Raw genomic sequence first — 15,913 nt, forward strand, 5'->3', positions numbered from 1 at the left:
TAATAACAAACTTAAATCCTTGTGTAGCAAAAAAAGAGACTACATGTAGCCAGCAATATTTTAAAACATAAAACACCATCAATAGAAGTTGTGAGTCTGTGAATCCAAATACCTGGAGCCAGGGTGCCTGGAGTTCCCCAGGCTGTGTGGATGACTATGGCTCCATAGACACCATACAGTGTAGATCCAACAGGATGGATCCAAAAAGATGGATGAAATGATGCATCAGGCACTATACTACTTCACATTATAAAAATCATGTATTTCTTACAATAAAGATCACTTAGTACCGAGCACAAAATATCCACTTTGTAGGTAGAAAGGGGGAAAAAAGCGTTACAAGAACAAATGAGTTCAAAGAAAAATGGCTATTTTTAAAGAGTTGTTGCATCAGCTCATCTGTGGTCTCTGACACAATGTTACAACAAATCTTGACAAATAATTTTGCCACACCACATCAACAGGTCAATAATAATTTTCCAATAAATGCAAATTTCAGTATTAAAATATCCTGCATGACATCAATTTTAAAAAAATAACTATGTAGTACAAATGTTTTTGAGTGGGAGAGAGATTCAAGAGGAAGGGGACATACATATACCTATGGCTAATTCATGTTGATGTATGGCAGAAACCAATGCAATATTGTAAAGCAATTATCCTTCAATAAAAAATAAATTAATTAAAATAAATAAATACATTAAAAAATTAACTTTAAAAAGGGTTGAGTATAAAAATGAATAGGTGAAACATCTTGTGTTTATTTCATTATTTACTGTTACAAAATGTGTTTTTATGTATGTATATAACTTTAGAATAAACTCAAATGTTTTTAATGAACCCAAAATGGTAGAACAATAATATATTTCACACAACAGACTTACACAATATATTTATAGTAAACATTTTCTAAGATTCGTGCTTTTAAACTCATTTATATTGCAACATATCTAATTTCACAAACTCTGTGCCTTACCTTTTTGCTGAAACAAGGCAGGTTACATATATTCCAAATATACAATTTCTCACTGTAATTTAATAAACCTATAACCTATAAACCTATCATATTTCTGCACAATTAATCAACGGGTACTGAAGGATTATTTTTCCTGTCGGAAAGTCAAAAAGCTTATGTATCTATATATAACTACGTATCTCCTTTGTTCCCTACTTGAATGTAAGCTTCTGTAGAATACAGTGGTTTGCAAAAAGCAATAGCTCAGTAAACATTGTTTGACTAACTCAGGCTCTCTCTTGTGGTACCCACCTACCATATGCACTTAACTACTATCAACAAATAACTGTAGGCAAATAGCTCTGAGTCGATCCATCCCCCATGCCTGAAGAAGGAAGAGTCAAGTATAATCACCTGAGCAGAATCTGTTTTATTGAAAAGAATTATCACCTGATTCCTTTGAATACAAACAATTCAACAAATCCCTTAGGCTTTCCCGGGAGTTCATAAAGATACATGCGGGGCCATGAACTTTACTGGCCACCGTGACCTTATTTTGGTGACAAAGCTCCTTTGGTAGAGGCTGACAGGCAGAGCCAAATTCCCTTTCTCATTTACTGTTGTTTTTCCTCCGTGCCTGCCACCCTTGATCCTGCGAAAGCTGAAGGACACTGCCACAGAACGAGCCCCTTTCTGGCAGCTGCCCCCAGCCTCCCTCGCCTTGGAGTTGCTCCCATCCCTGTAATAGAAACTCAGCCTTTCAAGATCCACAGAAATGCCCTTGGTGGTTCTTAAACCCTACACCCTCCCTGGACCATGAGAAGCTCAGGTGTTAGCAGTTGCTCTTGGACGATTCATTTCTTTAGTTCTGTTCTGAGTCCAGCTGGTTGAGTCGCTTTACGATGATGCTGTTGATTTTCTTAAGATCATCTATGTCCTTTCCTTCAGCTGCTAGTCGTCTTGACACATCTTCCATCTTGTTGCCGGTTTGAACTTAAAAGTGAAAAATAGACAGCGTTATGCTGGTTTCCAGAGTGTTCCATCGTGACTCATCAGAGCCCATGGGGGTGCTCAGCTGGAAGCTGAGATGCCCTCTCGGCAAATCCTCTGCTCCAATGGCCCATGCAGCCTAGAGGCCCAGGAGAGAAACTGCTGAAGTTTTTCTATGAAGTGAATTATTTTTACAACCCTTTTGTGCCAGACTTGACTACCTTTGGCAGCTCTGCTCAGATTTTGGCTGAGAAAGACACTGCGTGAACAACCACAGGAAAACTGCCAGTGTCTGATTATCCCCGGAGAAGGGATTGTTATGTTATCTCATTCTGAGACCCGTTCTCAGCAAAGGCTTTTCACTCATCATTTGGGAGGTGAGATATTTTGGGTTCCAACACATAGGTCTCCTGGTTCTAAATTACTAGTCCATAATGAATGTATAATAATAATTCTCCCCAGCCATTTTGAGAGCAGAGAGACCATATTTACAAAATAAATAGAACCCCTGGGTATTGAGTAAGCCAGGAAGTGGAACACTCTGAGGCCTACTTGGCAGTTAAAATTTCCAAGAAAGGCAGCACAAAATCAGTATTTAATACATGGACTCTGTATCATTTCCATTTCAGGCAAGTGTTTTCCAAGATAGCTTTCAGGAACTAATGAAGGTGGTGACATACCACTGAGTGACCCAAAAACTACTGTGGGAAGATGTCAGAACTTCACCTTCCGGCCTCGGGACAAACTGCTGCCCAGAAGCTGCCTCCCCTTTGTGTCTGAAAATTACGTTTGGATGAACTGTGGTCTAGAACATGAGTGTGTTGGTGCAGAGCCAGACAGAAGAAACACCACTCGCTGCTGGAGAAAAGTGTGAAACAAGTAAATCCACAGCATGCGACATCCTTTCCTCTCTCTGGAACCTTCTACATGAGTCAAACACAAAAGGAAGTAGCAGGCATGTTGGACTAAGTCTGTTCCACAGTATATTACCTCCAAATTAAATTCCAAAAGAGAAAAAGGATTCTACATGCAAAAACATTAGAGAAAAATCACATACTGACTTGCACATTGGAAATTCACAAAAAGTAAAATAAAATACCTTGAGTATTACCAACCTAGCAATTCTCAAACTCACTAGACCATGGAACCCTTTCTTAAATGAAGGCAATACTTAATCACATCCCACACACCTAGTATCTAACATTGCTTGGCCCCTGTAAACCTACAGAAGCAGGTAAGCATCCTGGGTAATCTACCCTTGCTGGCCGGTATTCCTCTTCAGAACAGCGATTGTGACAAAAACACAAGGCCCAGTAGTTTAATCAATGTAATCAGTGTAAAATAGCCTATTTCTGTCGCATAAAAATGCCAGATATAAGTTCTTACACTTCAGTTAAAATGATACAAATCTGCACCAAATCCCAGTGAGAGCAGAAAGTTTCCCTTTTCAAAGATGAGCACAGGCCAAGTTCATCTACCGAGGCCTGTGCCAACAGGGCATCCCTGTTGGCTCAGATGGTAAAGAATCCACCTGCAATGCGGGAGACCTGGGTTTGATCTCTGGGTTGGGGAGATCCCCTGGAGGAGGGCATGGTAACCCACTCCAGTGTTCTTGCCTGAAGAATCCCCATGGACAGAGGAGCCTGGCAGGCTACAGTCCATGGGGTCGCAGAGTCAGACACAACTGAGTGACTAAGCATGCAAGCATATGTCAACTCTGGTCTTAGGTTGGGCTAAAGTTTATCTGCTAACCACCGGAAGCCTCTTATTGTTACTGCAAAAGGCAGTGGAGTGCCAGGAGTTCTGGAGGCAGATGGGCCAGAGTATGAATCCCAGTCCTGCCTCGGATTAGCTAAACAAACAGGGAGAGTTAAACTCTCTGGGCTTTCACCTTTCATCAGTAAAATAGAAATATTAGACACTACCCTGAAGGGTAAAGATTTAAGATAATGAATTTAATGCATCTGGCACAGAGCAATTGTCCAATAAAAAGACATTCTTCTTTATTCACATCTTCTTTCTGTTTCTTGATATGACTTTGCCCTCAATATAAAACCCTAGAAGCAAACATAAAATAAATCCTATTCATAAAAGAGGGTATAAGATGGTAATAAAGAACATGGCATTTGATGTCAGGCAGGGGTGTCTCTGAGCCCTGATTAGGCACCCTTGTCTGTGGACCTTCAGCACAGTAATTAATCTCTCTAAGCTTTAGTTTCAGTATTGATAAAACCAGAATAACAACAGGTCCCACACAATAGAATTGTTATGAGGTAGTGAGCAGATATGAATGTTTACCATGGTGCCTGAAAGAGAGTGAGAACCCAATACATCATATTTTTAATTATCATTACCCTTAGTCTTTTCCCACAAAAGAAAGCAGTCCCTCTGGGCTGCTTCCCTGTAGAGATGACAAACCTAAAATTTCCCAGTAGTTTAACTCAGTCATTTCCCCAGACACTGAGGCAGGATGATATTTGCAGCATCCACTTTTGTGGTGTAACATTTCTGAAGAGTAATCCACACCCTCTTTCCTGCCCATCCTCCATAGAATAATCAGATCCAAGGGCACCGTTACTGTCAGGAGAGTTCACACTGTAGCTTCTAAGTGCAAAAGGGCATTAGCAGGGTGACAGAGAAGCAATTAAATTACATCACCCCTTCACGCCAGCTCTGAAACCTAGACCAGAGATAGAGCTTTAAGCTGGATGGGAGATGAAGTTTTGGGGAGGAAAAGGGAAAAGGTTAGAAGCTGTGAGAGTCACGCCCTCTGCCCACCTCCCATCACCACCACTGCTACCTCCACTAATCCTGAGTGAACTTGAATTAGAGGCATTTCAAACACATGGAATCCACTTCTCATTTAGGCTTTGTGAAGGCTACAAGGCCTGCAGGGCAGAAGAAATGATTGTGGTGGATGCAGGCAAACGGGTATCAAGGAGGCCTCCCTCTTCTCAGGCTCTTCCACTCTTCGTGGGTGTGGGAGAGAACTGAAGTGACTCCAGACGGTGGTCTACGGGGACTGCTCAGAGAGAACACGGGGGGCTCCCCTGAAGGGGCAACACGCACAAGGAGAGCGCAGCATTGAGTGGACAGCACCCCGCCCCAACCTGAGGCGGAGAAGCGTGGCACTGAGGCTCCGGGGATCTCCTGGCTGAGGAGCCGTGTGGGAAAGCGTGGGCCGCCGCTCAAGGGCGGACGTGCGGGGCCGGGACGAGGGCAGGCGGGACACCAGCCCAGACAGGGTCATGCAATAGACAAGCGATCGCCTCACATCCCAGCCCTGCCTCTGGGCCCTTGCAAAGCCCAGCTGGTGCTTCTAACCGATTTCAGGGAAGTGAGGAAAACTGGGAGGGTGATTGAAAGTTACAGGCCGAATTCACGGAGAAACTGTGTGTTGGATTAAGAAAACCCAGAATTAACTAGGATAAGCTGCCTACCATTAGCAGCTAGGGACTCTGGGTGAGAAATTAAAGTGGTACAGAAACAACACCCAAGTGTGTGAACTTCTGGCATGGAGGGTTTCTGTGTGCCCCAGTAACCCCCCCAGAGCAGCAGGGTGCCGTCTCGTCCTTCAGCGGCCGTACTGGGTGCAGGAAGCACCGCCTCCTTACGGAAGCAAAGCTGAACTAGCTGTCAAGTAAGGGCAAAGCAGTGATGAAGAGTGTCAATGGTACCTACCTATCAGAAATATCACAAAGGAAACCAGTGCCAGGCTGATGATCAGCACGATGATCAGCCCCACCAAAAACAGACTGTGGCTTCCATTTCCTGAATCAGTGCTGACGTCCTGGAGTTTCTCCTCTAGAGCTGATGTGAAACAAATAACAACAACAACAAAAAAAAGGACTCCTCAGCATACAGGCTGTCAGTGAACCGAACAGTCCCCCAGAGTTAGAGATGTAAGATGATACAACATTGTAAATCAACTATACTCCAATAAAATTTAAAAAAGAAAAAAAAAGATGTGAGTAAGGGATACACCCGTTTCCCTCTGATCTCTCTGAAAAGAGACGTACACTTTAGAAATGTCTTTGCACTAGTGCTCTTTGAGAAATTTTCACCTTCTTTTACATTAGTATATTCAAAGAAAAAGCCTGGTCAAGCTGTCTCTATAACCCCTGTTTGGAAAATTCTTTGACGATCATGTTAACACTGGTGTAGCCGGACATGGAACTTTCTTTTGCACGGGGTGGGGGTGGGGTGGTGTAAAAAGTTAAGGATTTGGAGTGACAGAGGCTCTATTGCCCTTTTCCCCAAAGCGACCCAGGAATACAACACAGCTGGCTGTGGGCCACTTACTCTGACTGAAAGTCTGAGCATTCTGAGATATCTCCCAGAAAACTTTATTTCCTATAAAAATAACCAGTTATTCCTACATCTCTTTACACAACAACATCAAAATGAGCCTGATGTACTTGGTTTCTTAAAGTTGTTTTCAGGATGGACATGCTCTGAAAGCAAGATTCTCTTAAACGCTTTGCTGTTGAACTGAGAATGCAACTATGCTTGGCTCACCCAAACCATGAACTGTCCGCATTTGGTCGCTGCTTTGTAAGGCCTCTTTGCTTAATAACATCCAAATTAAATTGAAAAATAAATATAGAAACTTGGGATCATGGAGATCCTTGAATTACCTTCTGTATTTTCTCCTACTATGTATCAGTCCCACCCCTCTACTGCTTGATTACGGAGAGAGAGGGGGCAGAGGTCCCATGCTTTATAAAGATATCCTGCCTCACACCCTCCACAGCCTTTCCTTCCTAATCACAGCCAAGGCATAAGCTGGCACTCAAACACCAACCTTTATTAAGACCAACTGTAGTAAAAACCGGTGAAATTCTGAATGAGTGAAAGAGAAAAACAAGCATTCAAAAAGGATACAGAAGATAAATAACAGACATGAAACTGGGACAGTACGAGTTTCGAGTACATGTGAAACATCAAGTGGACATTTATCCCTGAGTTGGCAGGTCAGCATTTAAACTAGAAAAGATGGGGCTCAAATAACCTGATAGAACTCATTTATAATATTTAGGGGACAAGATACACAAGTAGCATTTAGTATTTAGCGTGTTTTTGTTTTCCCCCTCTTCTTTCTAATGTGTTCATTGAGGAGATTTGTAAATTTAAAAAGATGAAGATGACTTCTCTGCCCAACAGAACATGAATGATCTTTGTTATACTAGATAAATGTGTGGAACATTTTCTCAGCAATCTGCTATGAAGTCAGACCTGTCTAGGAAAGTGGGCACACTCAGTAACCTGGCTGTGGTCACCAGAAGACACAGAAGCAGCCAAGAGGCATGAATTAGCCTCTTGGAGGCCATCTCGCAGCATCCACTCCTTTCCAGGGAGAGAAACTCCACAGGAAACTTCTCAGAACTTTTGAAGATAAGAGTTTGAATCCTGCTTAAGGTCCAGGAAAGCCCATAGCCTGGCAGGTATTCAGAGAGCAAAAGCAAACATTGCCTAATACTAAACAGCAACTCTAATGCCCACCCCGCCCCACCACACCCACAGGCCCAGCTCAGCGCTGGCTATTTTTAGGTGACCTAGAAGCCAGGACTGGCCGCCAAGCCTGGGAGGGCACACGTACGGAACAGCTGCTGTGATCCGGCAGGACAGAGGTTTAGTTTGTTCAGATCATTTATGGAATCCACAACATAAAGCTTTCTATCTTCAGGAATGTTGCGAGAGCCGCTGTCCTGGGAAGAACGTTTCATTGTCCCTGGAAGAAAACACTGCTGTTAAGCCAGACAGGCTGGGCTGGGGAGCTGGCCTTCACATCACAGCCCACAGGAAGCTGGGCCGGCACGTAAAGACCCACCCACACATATGACTGCCAGATGAAGGGCTAGGAAAGCTAGCTTTTCCTTTGGGGGATGACACTCTAACTCTTCTTTCTGCTTTGCTTACCAGGGAGCTCAGAGTCAAGTGCGTGGCACAATTTTAATGCTCTCAGACCCTGCTTATCAGAACATGCCCCTTCCTCCTGCTCAGATTTCTCAATTTTGTCTATATTTCCCCTGGGTCTCTCTCTTTTTTTTAATTTTGTAGTTGATTTTTAAATATTTCATATTCTGGTGAGACTTCTCAAATCCTTTGTACAAGATGACTATGTTTAAACACACAAAAAGATAAAATTATGCCAAGCAAGCCTGTGGTCATAAAGATTCTAAGAGAAGAAGAAAATATTGTGAACTATTCTAATAGAATAGGCTTATAATACAAAACTATACTTCTTATATTCCCCTTCAATAGGCTAGAAGTTCATATCTTAAATATATCCTTTAGTCATTACAGACTGGCTCTGAGACCTCAGGACAAAATCTTAGCAAACTGAGATGATACAGAGAGAAATGTTTCAGCTGTTGGAGGCTAAACTTCAGGACCTCTGAGGTTTCCTCCCCCGAGCTCCTTTAGATTTTGGCCACTTACGTAGTTAATTCTGAAATTGTGGTTTACATTTAAGGTAATATTCTCTAATGACAGCATAAGTTCAAGCTATGCTGAAAAAATCAGAACAGATTGAAAAGTTCTCTTTTTAAGTTGTCTCTCTAGCACAACAGAAAACTTGTGGCATTTTAAATACATGAAAAGAAGGTGATAGGAAGACAAATTCCAATTGCTATCAAAGCTTTCTCTTTCACAGTCATCTCTTTTCATGAGTCTAATAGTGATGTGTGATTTTTTGATTGAGAAAGGATTTTAGACATGCTCTCATTTAAGCCCCTTTTCATTCCACAAATGAGGAAGCTGAAGCTCAGAAGGTAAATGCCCAAGATCACACATTAGCTAGGTGCAGAGCCGGAAGCAGGCCTCTTACTTCTGAGATCACTGCCCCTTCCCTGTGTGACCTTTCTTCTCCATCACCTTCCCTAATCCTTTGTGAAGACTCAGCTCAAACCTCACCTCCAACCTGTCTTTCCTTTGTGCCCTTGCTGGATGCTATACTTTCTTCCATCATAACATCTGTACTATTTCATCACATTTATTTGCTTACTTCTTTGATTTCCTCAACTGACTGAACACTCTGTAGGGTAAGTACCCATTCTATTCTTCAAATGTCCAGTACCCAGTTTAGAAGCCAATATCTAAAATATTTTATCTAGGATTTAAATCTCACTATTTCCAGAAGAATTTGAAGCTGTTAACAATAAGAACACTAACATAAAACTGAGGTTAAAAATCCTCATATCTATCTGAACTTTAGTAAAAAGCAATGTAATAAGCTTCATGCTTGCCTATATATGGCAACACTATTGACTTCCTCTTAACATTTTAAAAATTTCCTTTAATACCCAGCTACCAAATAAAGAGAAATATGATTAGAGTTAGGAGAAACCAAACTCAGAAATGGTAAATGGTAATCAATCATTTAATAAACAGATTAAACTGCATTCTAAAAACATTAAAACCCATCAATTTCCTAGCAATATCTAAAAACCTATTAGTACTTGTAAAAAAAAAAAAACATGCCATCAGAACCCTAGCTAAGAAAAGCAGTGGGCTTGTAAAGTTATGGACTAGTTAAAATTTTTTTAAAAAAGTCTAAAACTTAAAGGGCATTTCAGTTATTCTGAAATTTTAATTAACAAGAACAACTAGCTCCCTGAGTATTTTAGATAAGATACTACTGAAGCACTTTAGATATACTGAATTCCAAATATACTTCATGGAGCATTCTGAAGGGAATGACTCTGACCAGAAATGAAAAAAAGAGCATATAGAGCAGCAGGGCCTAAGAGATCAATCAAATCTTATTCTTTCATAGATAAAACCAAACGTGTTGACTGATGCGTGGTTACAGATTTCTAAACTACTCTTTTAAAAGGGTTTTATATTTTATCATCACTTTACACTTTGCTATCCCAAACACCAATATTGGATGAGGCATAAAGGTTGTGTCACATCACAGGATCATCATTTAAACACAGCTTCTATTTTAGGCTTGGTAGCTGACACGTGCTTCATTTTTGGATCTGACTTGCCATCCTTGAGCCTTAGCTTCCCCTTTAGGAATGTAACTGCCATTGCTTAAATCTCATACTGAGGCTTAATCAGCATTTACAAAGTAGAAGACTAGCTAGAAAATCATAGCCACAAAAACTGACTTAAGAGCCATGTAGCTAATAAAATCTCCAAATCACTATCCTTGCTGTCAACTTAAGTAATTCAATGCAACATCAAATACAAAAGCACTAAGATAACAACTTAGAATGAAAAGTGCTCTGAAAGGAATAATCTTCATTTGGGTAAAGTCACAATGTAAATACTATAGATGCTATGTCAATGCATTTTTAAATTAAGTGCAACATGCAAATGGCAAATAAACAGCCAGTGAGAAAACCAAGTTGGGGGTTGTTTCGTGGCCGCTAAGAGTCAGCAAACAACCCTGAGTAAATGGATACAAGATCACATGGCCCTCAGACCGGGACCCACAGCTGTTTGACACCCAGTTGTTGCTATCTTTGGCATTTCCGTATGAAGGGCATCTGAGAACAACCAGTATGGCTGGAAAAGCCAGAGTGTTACTAAATTCTGCGCTTCTCTAACTTGACCCTCCTTCTTGACTGCGCTGTGCAAGTCTGCAAAGCCTCACCCGTTTCCCAGAACCTTTCTAATATTAATACCTCTAGCCCAAACATGTAAGTAATTTCATTTTTTCTCCAGTTTAGATCAATGCTAACAGATGGTTCTTTTTTGTCTTTTAAGAATTCTTTAACTGCCTACTAATAAACATTCTGACCAATGTAATTGTCTATAAAGTTTGCTTTGCTCTTTACTTTTTCCCAAAGGTGCTTGGTATCATACCACAGAAATAACTCATATGGGTATTGCTTGCTACAAAATCAGAATTGTTATAATAGAGCTTAATTCAAATCTAATAGAAGCTTTATTGAGTGAGTCATGATAATTTGTTCTTTAATTCCATTTCAGAGGTAGTGCTTCTTCACATTCAGGAAGTAATTTTTAAAATCAAGTCTAAATCATTTCTAACACAAGTTAGAAAAGCACACAGCACATGCAACAAAAGACATCCCAACCTCAAGAATCAGAATTCAGTCTGAGTAACAGCATGCAAATTACTTACAAAAAAGTGAGCTTTGCCTGCTGGGTTGCCAGGGGGGAAAAATATTCAGAAGCAACTATAAGACTTTCTAGAAATTCTGTAGCTCTTTGCCTTCCTTCAGCACACGGGTGCTCCTAGAAGGCCCATAAACCCCAGCATGAAACTGTTGGTCTATATCCAGTGTTAATTTGGCCAAGTAGTTAAGATCCCAAATATTGATTTTTTTCTATAATGTCTAAGGTTTAAATAAATATATTACTGAAACTATGCTTTAAAAAGAAAAAAAAAAAAAAACACTACCATGCCTTGCTTTAATTGGTAACTGATGAGGTTCTTACTGGACGGAGATTTATGTCCTTATTTGGCTGATATTTTTAACCTGACGAAGCTCCTGCATTCTGCCACGGGAGCTCCCATGGATAAATACGGGGAAGCAGGCTGGAGCTGCCACTGACAGCTAACCACACAAGACTCCAGACCAATCAGAGTACGACAGTCAACAGGAAGAGAATGAGGTTGTGACAAGTCTAACCAGGAGGACAGCAGGTCAGCGGACTCCAGAGCTTCCAGCAGCTACAAAAGGGGATGGTGCGTGGGAGCTTACATGGCTACTGGCCCACTGTCCCCACTGCCGGTGGTGGAAGCACTTAATCTCATCAACTTTCCTTTTCAAAGGCTTTATTCTGTGAGTTTTTAACGCATCCTCCTTTCTCGGGAATGTCAGCCTCTGATGTGGTTCCCTCTCCCATGTATAGCAAAGAAGCTGTGGTGAGACAATCCCACAGGCCCACCGCCCCAGACTGACTGCCCGGGCAGGATACTAATGATTAAGTGGTAAACGGATATGTAACCCTTTATAATCCTACTCTCTATTGCCATGACTAGACAGACATTACCTTGCCGACAAAGGTCCGTCTAATCAAAGCTATCTATGGTTTTTCCGGCAGTCATGTATGGATGTGAGAGCTGAACCATAAAGAAAGCTGAGCACCAAACAATTGATGCTTTTGAACTGTGGTATTGGAGAAGACGCTTGAGTCCCTTGGACTGCAAGGAGATTAAGCCAGTCAATCCTAAAGAAAATCAGTCCTGAATATTCATTGGAAGGACTGACGCTGAACCTGAAACTCCAATACTGTGGCCACTTGATGCAAAGAACTGACTCATTGGAAAAGACCATGATGCTGGGAAAGACTGAAGGCAGGAGAAGGGGATGACAGAGGATGAGGTGGTTGGATGGCATCACTGACTTGATGTACATTAGTCTGAGCAGGCTCCAGGAGTTGGTGATGAACAGGGAAGCCTCGTGTGCTGCAATCCATGGGGTCGCAAAGAGTTGGACACAACTGAGCAACTGAACTAACTGAACTGAGACAGACATTAACTCACCCTTGAGCACATCGATTAGAAAATGTTTGCTCTACAAAATTTCTTTTATATCTGTATTTAGTATGGACCTCACTCTCCTTTGGGGGAAAAAGAATGTCATCTTCTAAAATTCATGAAGAAAGACTGTTAACCAGTAACTGTTTTCTCCGAAGCACATAATGCATTAAAAGTTATGCAAAATTTCTTGAAAAAATAAGAATGTTTGCTATTTTAATCATCATGTTCAGCTTTAATCTCCCAACTACCTGATCTGTTTTAAACCATCTATTCTTCAAAGAAAAAAAAACACCTCATTTTGAACACTATGTATTTTTCTCTCTCCTGTAAACCTAACCCTTGAAGTATTAGTCACCCCCTTTTGCCCTCAAGGACAAGGAAAGTGGAAATTAACAGTTCCTCACACCAAAGTCTGGATTCAACCATATTTTACATCAGAGAGGGGGATAAGGTTTTTTTAATGATGTGTGACCAGGTAGACTTCTGGAGAACCACTTAAGAGCAAAGCAAGACAACCTACTTCATTTTATCTGGTATGTATCTAAAAGGTGAGATCCTGAAGGGTTTTGAGTCACAAGAAGAAAACAGGTATTTTCATAAGAACTGATCAATTTGGGGATATTTTCAACTATTTCTTACTTTTTCTTTCAAATATTATATCTCATTCCCAGGAAATTAAAGCATATACTATCAAAGACTTGAGTCAAAGATGCCAACTGATTCAAAATGAATGACTAAACCTCAAAGAAGTTACTAGGCAGGGACCATTTAAAATTCCTGTAAGCCAGCAAGGTTAACCAGTATCAAGGAATAAATTGGTCTATCATACACCATTTTACTGCTCTGAAGAAAACTCAAGCACTTTCACATTGAATCCCCAGTTATCCTGCCTAGCAGCTGCTCATCAATTTCATGAAAATTGATGTATATTTAATATAATTTTATAATTATAATTTAATCATGTGTTTATATATGATTAAATATACAATATTTATATTTTAATATTTAATATTTATATATTTAATTTTACACATTTAATGTTTATTTATATTTATAAATACATATATTATTTATATATAAATATATATTTATATATATATTAAATATATATATAAATTAAATAAATATATAATCATAAATTTAATGTATAATTAATACTTGCTTACTACTTCTTCCTCCCAAAATTCCAATAAAAAAGGCAGAATAAAAGTTATAGAGCCATAATAATAAACATAGGAGGTAACAATACTGAGCAAGATTTCAGCAAATGTATTGAATATAGGAAGGAGAGAGTGGTTGGTACGTACCTTAGCAGACAGTCACAGGACCATCACTGCTGAGTAAGTGATGGACCCTATAGAATTCAAGTAGGCTCAGGAACTGAAGGCAACAGTGAAGTAAGGAGCTAAATACAGGCAGGTAATTTCATGTTAGCTAAAAATATAATGCAACAGCAAGATTTAAAAGCTGTTACAATCTCTCCCAAAAGAAAAAGAAGTAAGGCCAGAGGCTCAATCCAGCAGCTCTACCATTTCATGGGAGTTCCAGCTCATAGACAATGTGCATGTGTCTACGTGGAGGATGGGAGGGTGGTGTCAAGAACTTAGTATTTCCCAGATCGCCAGTCTACCAAAACACAGTACCACACATTTTTACAGCAGAGACAGAGATTCAAAGAACAAAACAAAACAAATCACAAAGTAAAACTGCATCAGACATTGTTGCAACACTTTTAATTAGAGTAGAGCAATGCCTTCAAAATTCCGAGTTTGGTTTTCTACCTAGAATTTTATATACCAAGCCAAAGTACCTGTTAGACACGTAAAGTTTCAACATAATTGACCTCCCACACACTCATTCCCAGAAGTTTCACTCATTCCATTTTAACAGGGAAGTAATGGCTCAGAGGGTAAAGCATCCGCCTGTGATGCGGGAGACCCAGGTTCAATCCCTGGGTCAGGAAGATCCCCTGGAGAAAGAAATGGCAACCCACTCCAGTATTCTTGCCTGGAGAATCCCATGGATGGAGGAGCCTGGTGGGCCACGGTCCACAGGATCGCAAAGAGTTGGACACGACTGAGTGACTTAACTTTAATCTCATCGTGAAGACATGGGATCCAGATGTGGAATCCAACTTGAGTGGAAAACAGATCCCAGCATGGAATCTCAGGCAACAGCTGTACACTCAGATGCGAGAAGGTAGTCTAGACTGAAACAAAGAATTCAATATTCTTTTGGGCATTGACTATGTGACAAAGAGACTAAAGAGGAGTTTTGCAGACTTACTGGGACTGTTCTGGAAGAGTTAAATGATGTGTGTATAAAACCAAGACAAGATGTCCTGAGAATGGTAATGTAAGCACAGGAAACCATCTGGTTCAGAAATGAATAGAAAATATGGTGACTATAATGTAAACAATGATGCTGATTTAGAAAAAAAAAGGGGGGTGGGTAAAAAGGCAGAAATCCTTACCTATCAAATTGAGAAATAGCTGTATAAGCATTTTACTTAGCACTCTGAAACCAAAGTGCTAGGAAAAAACTAAAGGCTGAAATGAAACCCTGAGAAATGGGAAAGAAAGGAGCAGGGAACTAACTTGCTTATAAGCACTGAAGTACTACTAAAACTATATATATACATCCCTGGCGGCTCAGTGGTATAAAGAATTCGCCTGCAATGCAGGAGACTAGGATTCAGTTCCTGGGTTGGGATGATTTCCTGAGAAGGAAATGAATGGCATCTCACTCCAGTATTCTTGCCCAGGGAACTCCCATGGACAGAGGAGCCTGGCAGGCTACAGTCCGTGGGGTCGCCAAGAGTCGGACACAACTAGTGACTAAACCACCACTATACATTGTTTTAATAAAAATTCATTAATATTCTAAAATATATAAAGAGTAAATTGAAAATTTAGAAAAAATACTACTTACAATCTCTTCTCCATGGTCCTAAACTACTCGGAATATAAAGAGGTGACAACATGCAACCCCAGGTTTGGGATTCCAAGTTGGTTTTCCATTGCATTGTATCTGAGGGCTGGAATTCACCCTCCCAGCAGCAGTCACAGCTCCATGAGGCAGCCAATAGGGGACGCATCAGACCTTCCAGGAGGGGTTGAAGATGTGGCAGAGGAAGACTAGTTTAGAAAAAAAACCTCTGTGGATTCTGGTCCTTATTTGCATGCTTCTTCCACCCCTCTTATTACTGTTTACTGCATTAATATAAAGAAATCTGTAACTTCTAAACTGTAGGTATTATGTATGCAATGTTGTTTTAACATAAAGTTTTATAATAAAAAATCCTAGTGCATTGTCAAAATGCCTACAACTTCCCATAAAGTAAAAAAAAAAAAAGCATCTCATGGGGCAACCAAGAAACAATGGTCTTAGAAGTAGCTGAAATGTCAACGATACACTGCACCATTTTTTTCATTTATTTTCATGTTTCCAAATATACAAAAGGAAGTTGTTTTACTCTCACTACCCCACTTTATCATTTTGAACTC

The 15,913-nt window shown here is 40.4% G+C and overlaps 1 protein-coding gene and 1 long non-coding RNA gene across 3 annotated transcripts; one reads left to right on the top strand and one right to left on the bottom strand.

Annotated features, from left to right (window-relative positions):
• Positions 1-1,362: 1,362 nt before the first annotated feature.
• On the bottom strand, positions 1,363-11,939 carry LSMEM1 (leucine rich single-pass membrane protein 1). 2 transcript variants are annotated; one of them, XM_043463164.1, is made up of 4 exons: positions 11,322-11,939; positions 7,545-7,676; positions 5,627-5,755; positions 1,363-1,948 (listed from the first exon to the last, which is right to left on the bottom strand). In XM_043463164.1, the coding sequence occupies exons 2-4, from the start codon at positions 7,669-7,671 to the stop codon at positions 1,818-1,820; spliced, it is 387 nt and encodes a 128-aa protein (XP_043319099.1). In that variant the 5' UTR covers positions 7,672-7,676; positions 11,322-11,939; the 3' UTR covers positions 1,363-1,817. The 2 variants fall into 2 exon arrangements, with proteins under 2 accessions (XP_043319099.1, XP_043319098.1); XM_043463163.1 differs by having other exon boundaries at positions 11,043-11,935.
• LOC122438363 lies at positions 10,462-12,020 on the top strand. The gene is made up of 3 exons (XR_006268532.1): positions 10,462-10,596; positions 11,410-11,567; positions 11,969-12,020. It is a non-coding gene; the product is annotated as an uncharacterized LOC122438363 (long non-coding RNA).
• Positions 12,021-15,913: the final 3,893 nt, after the last annotated feature.

Source organism: Cervus canadensis, chromosome 3, assembly GCF_019320065.1.
Source record: "Cervus canadensis isolate Bull #8, Minnesota chromosome 3, ASM1932006v1, whole genome shotgun sequence".
NCBI lineage: Eukaryota > Metazoa > Chordata > Mammalia > Artiodactyla > Cervidae > Cervus > Cervus canadensis.

Excerpts from the sequence above, each read along its gene's own strand:
- LSMEM1 (XM_043463164.1), bottom strand. The coding sequence starts at position 7,671 with ATGAAACGTTCTTCCCAGGACAGCGGCTCTCGCAACATTCCTGAAGAT. Across the intron at positions 5,756-7,544 it reads CGGATCACAGCAGCTGTTCC|CTCTAGAGGAGAAACTCCAG; the intron begins GTACGTGTGCCC and ends GTTTCACATCAG. Across the intron at positions 1,949-5,626 it reads CTTTGTGATATTTCTGATAG|TTCAAACCGGCAACAAGATG; the intron begins GTAGGTACCATT and ends TTCACTTTTAAG.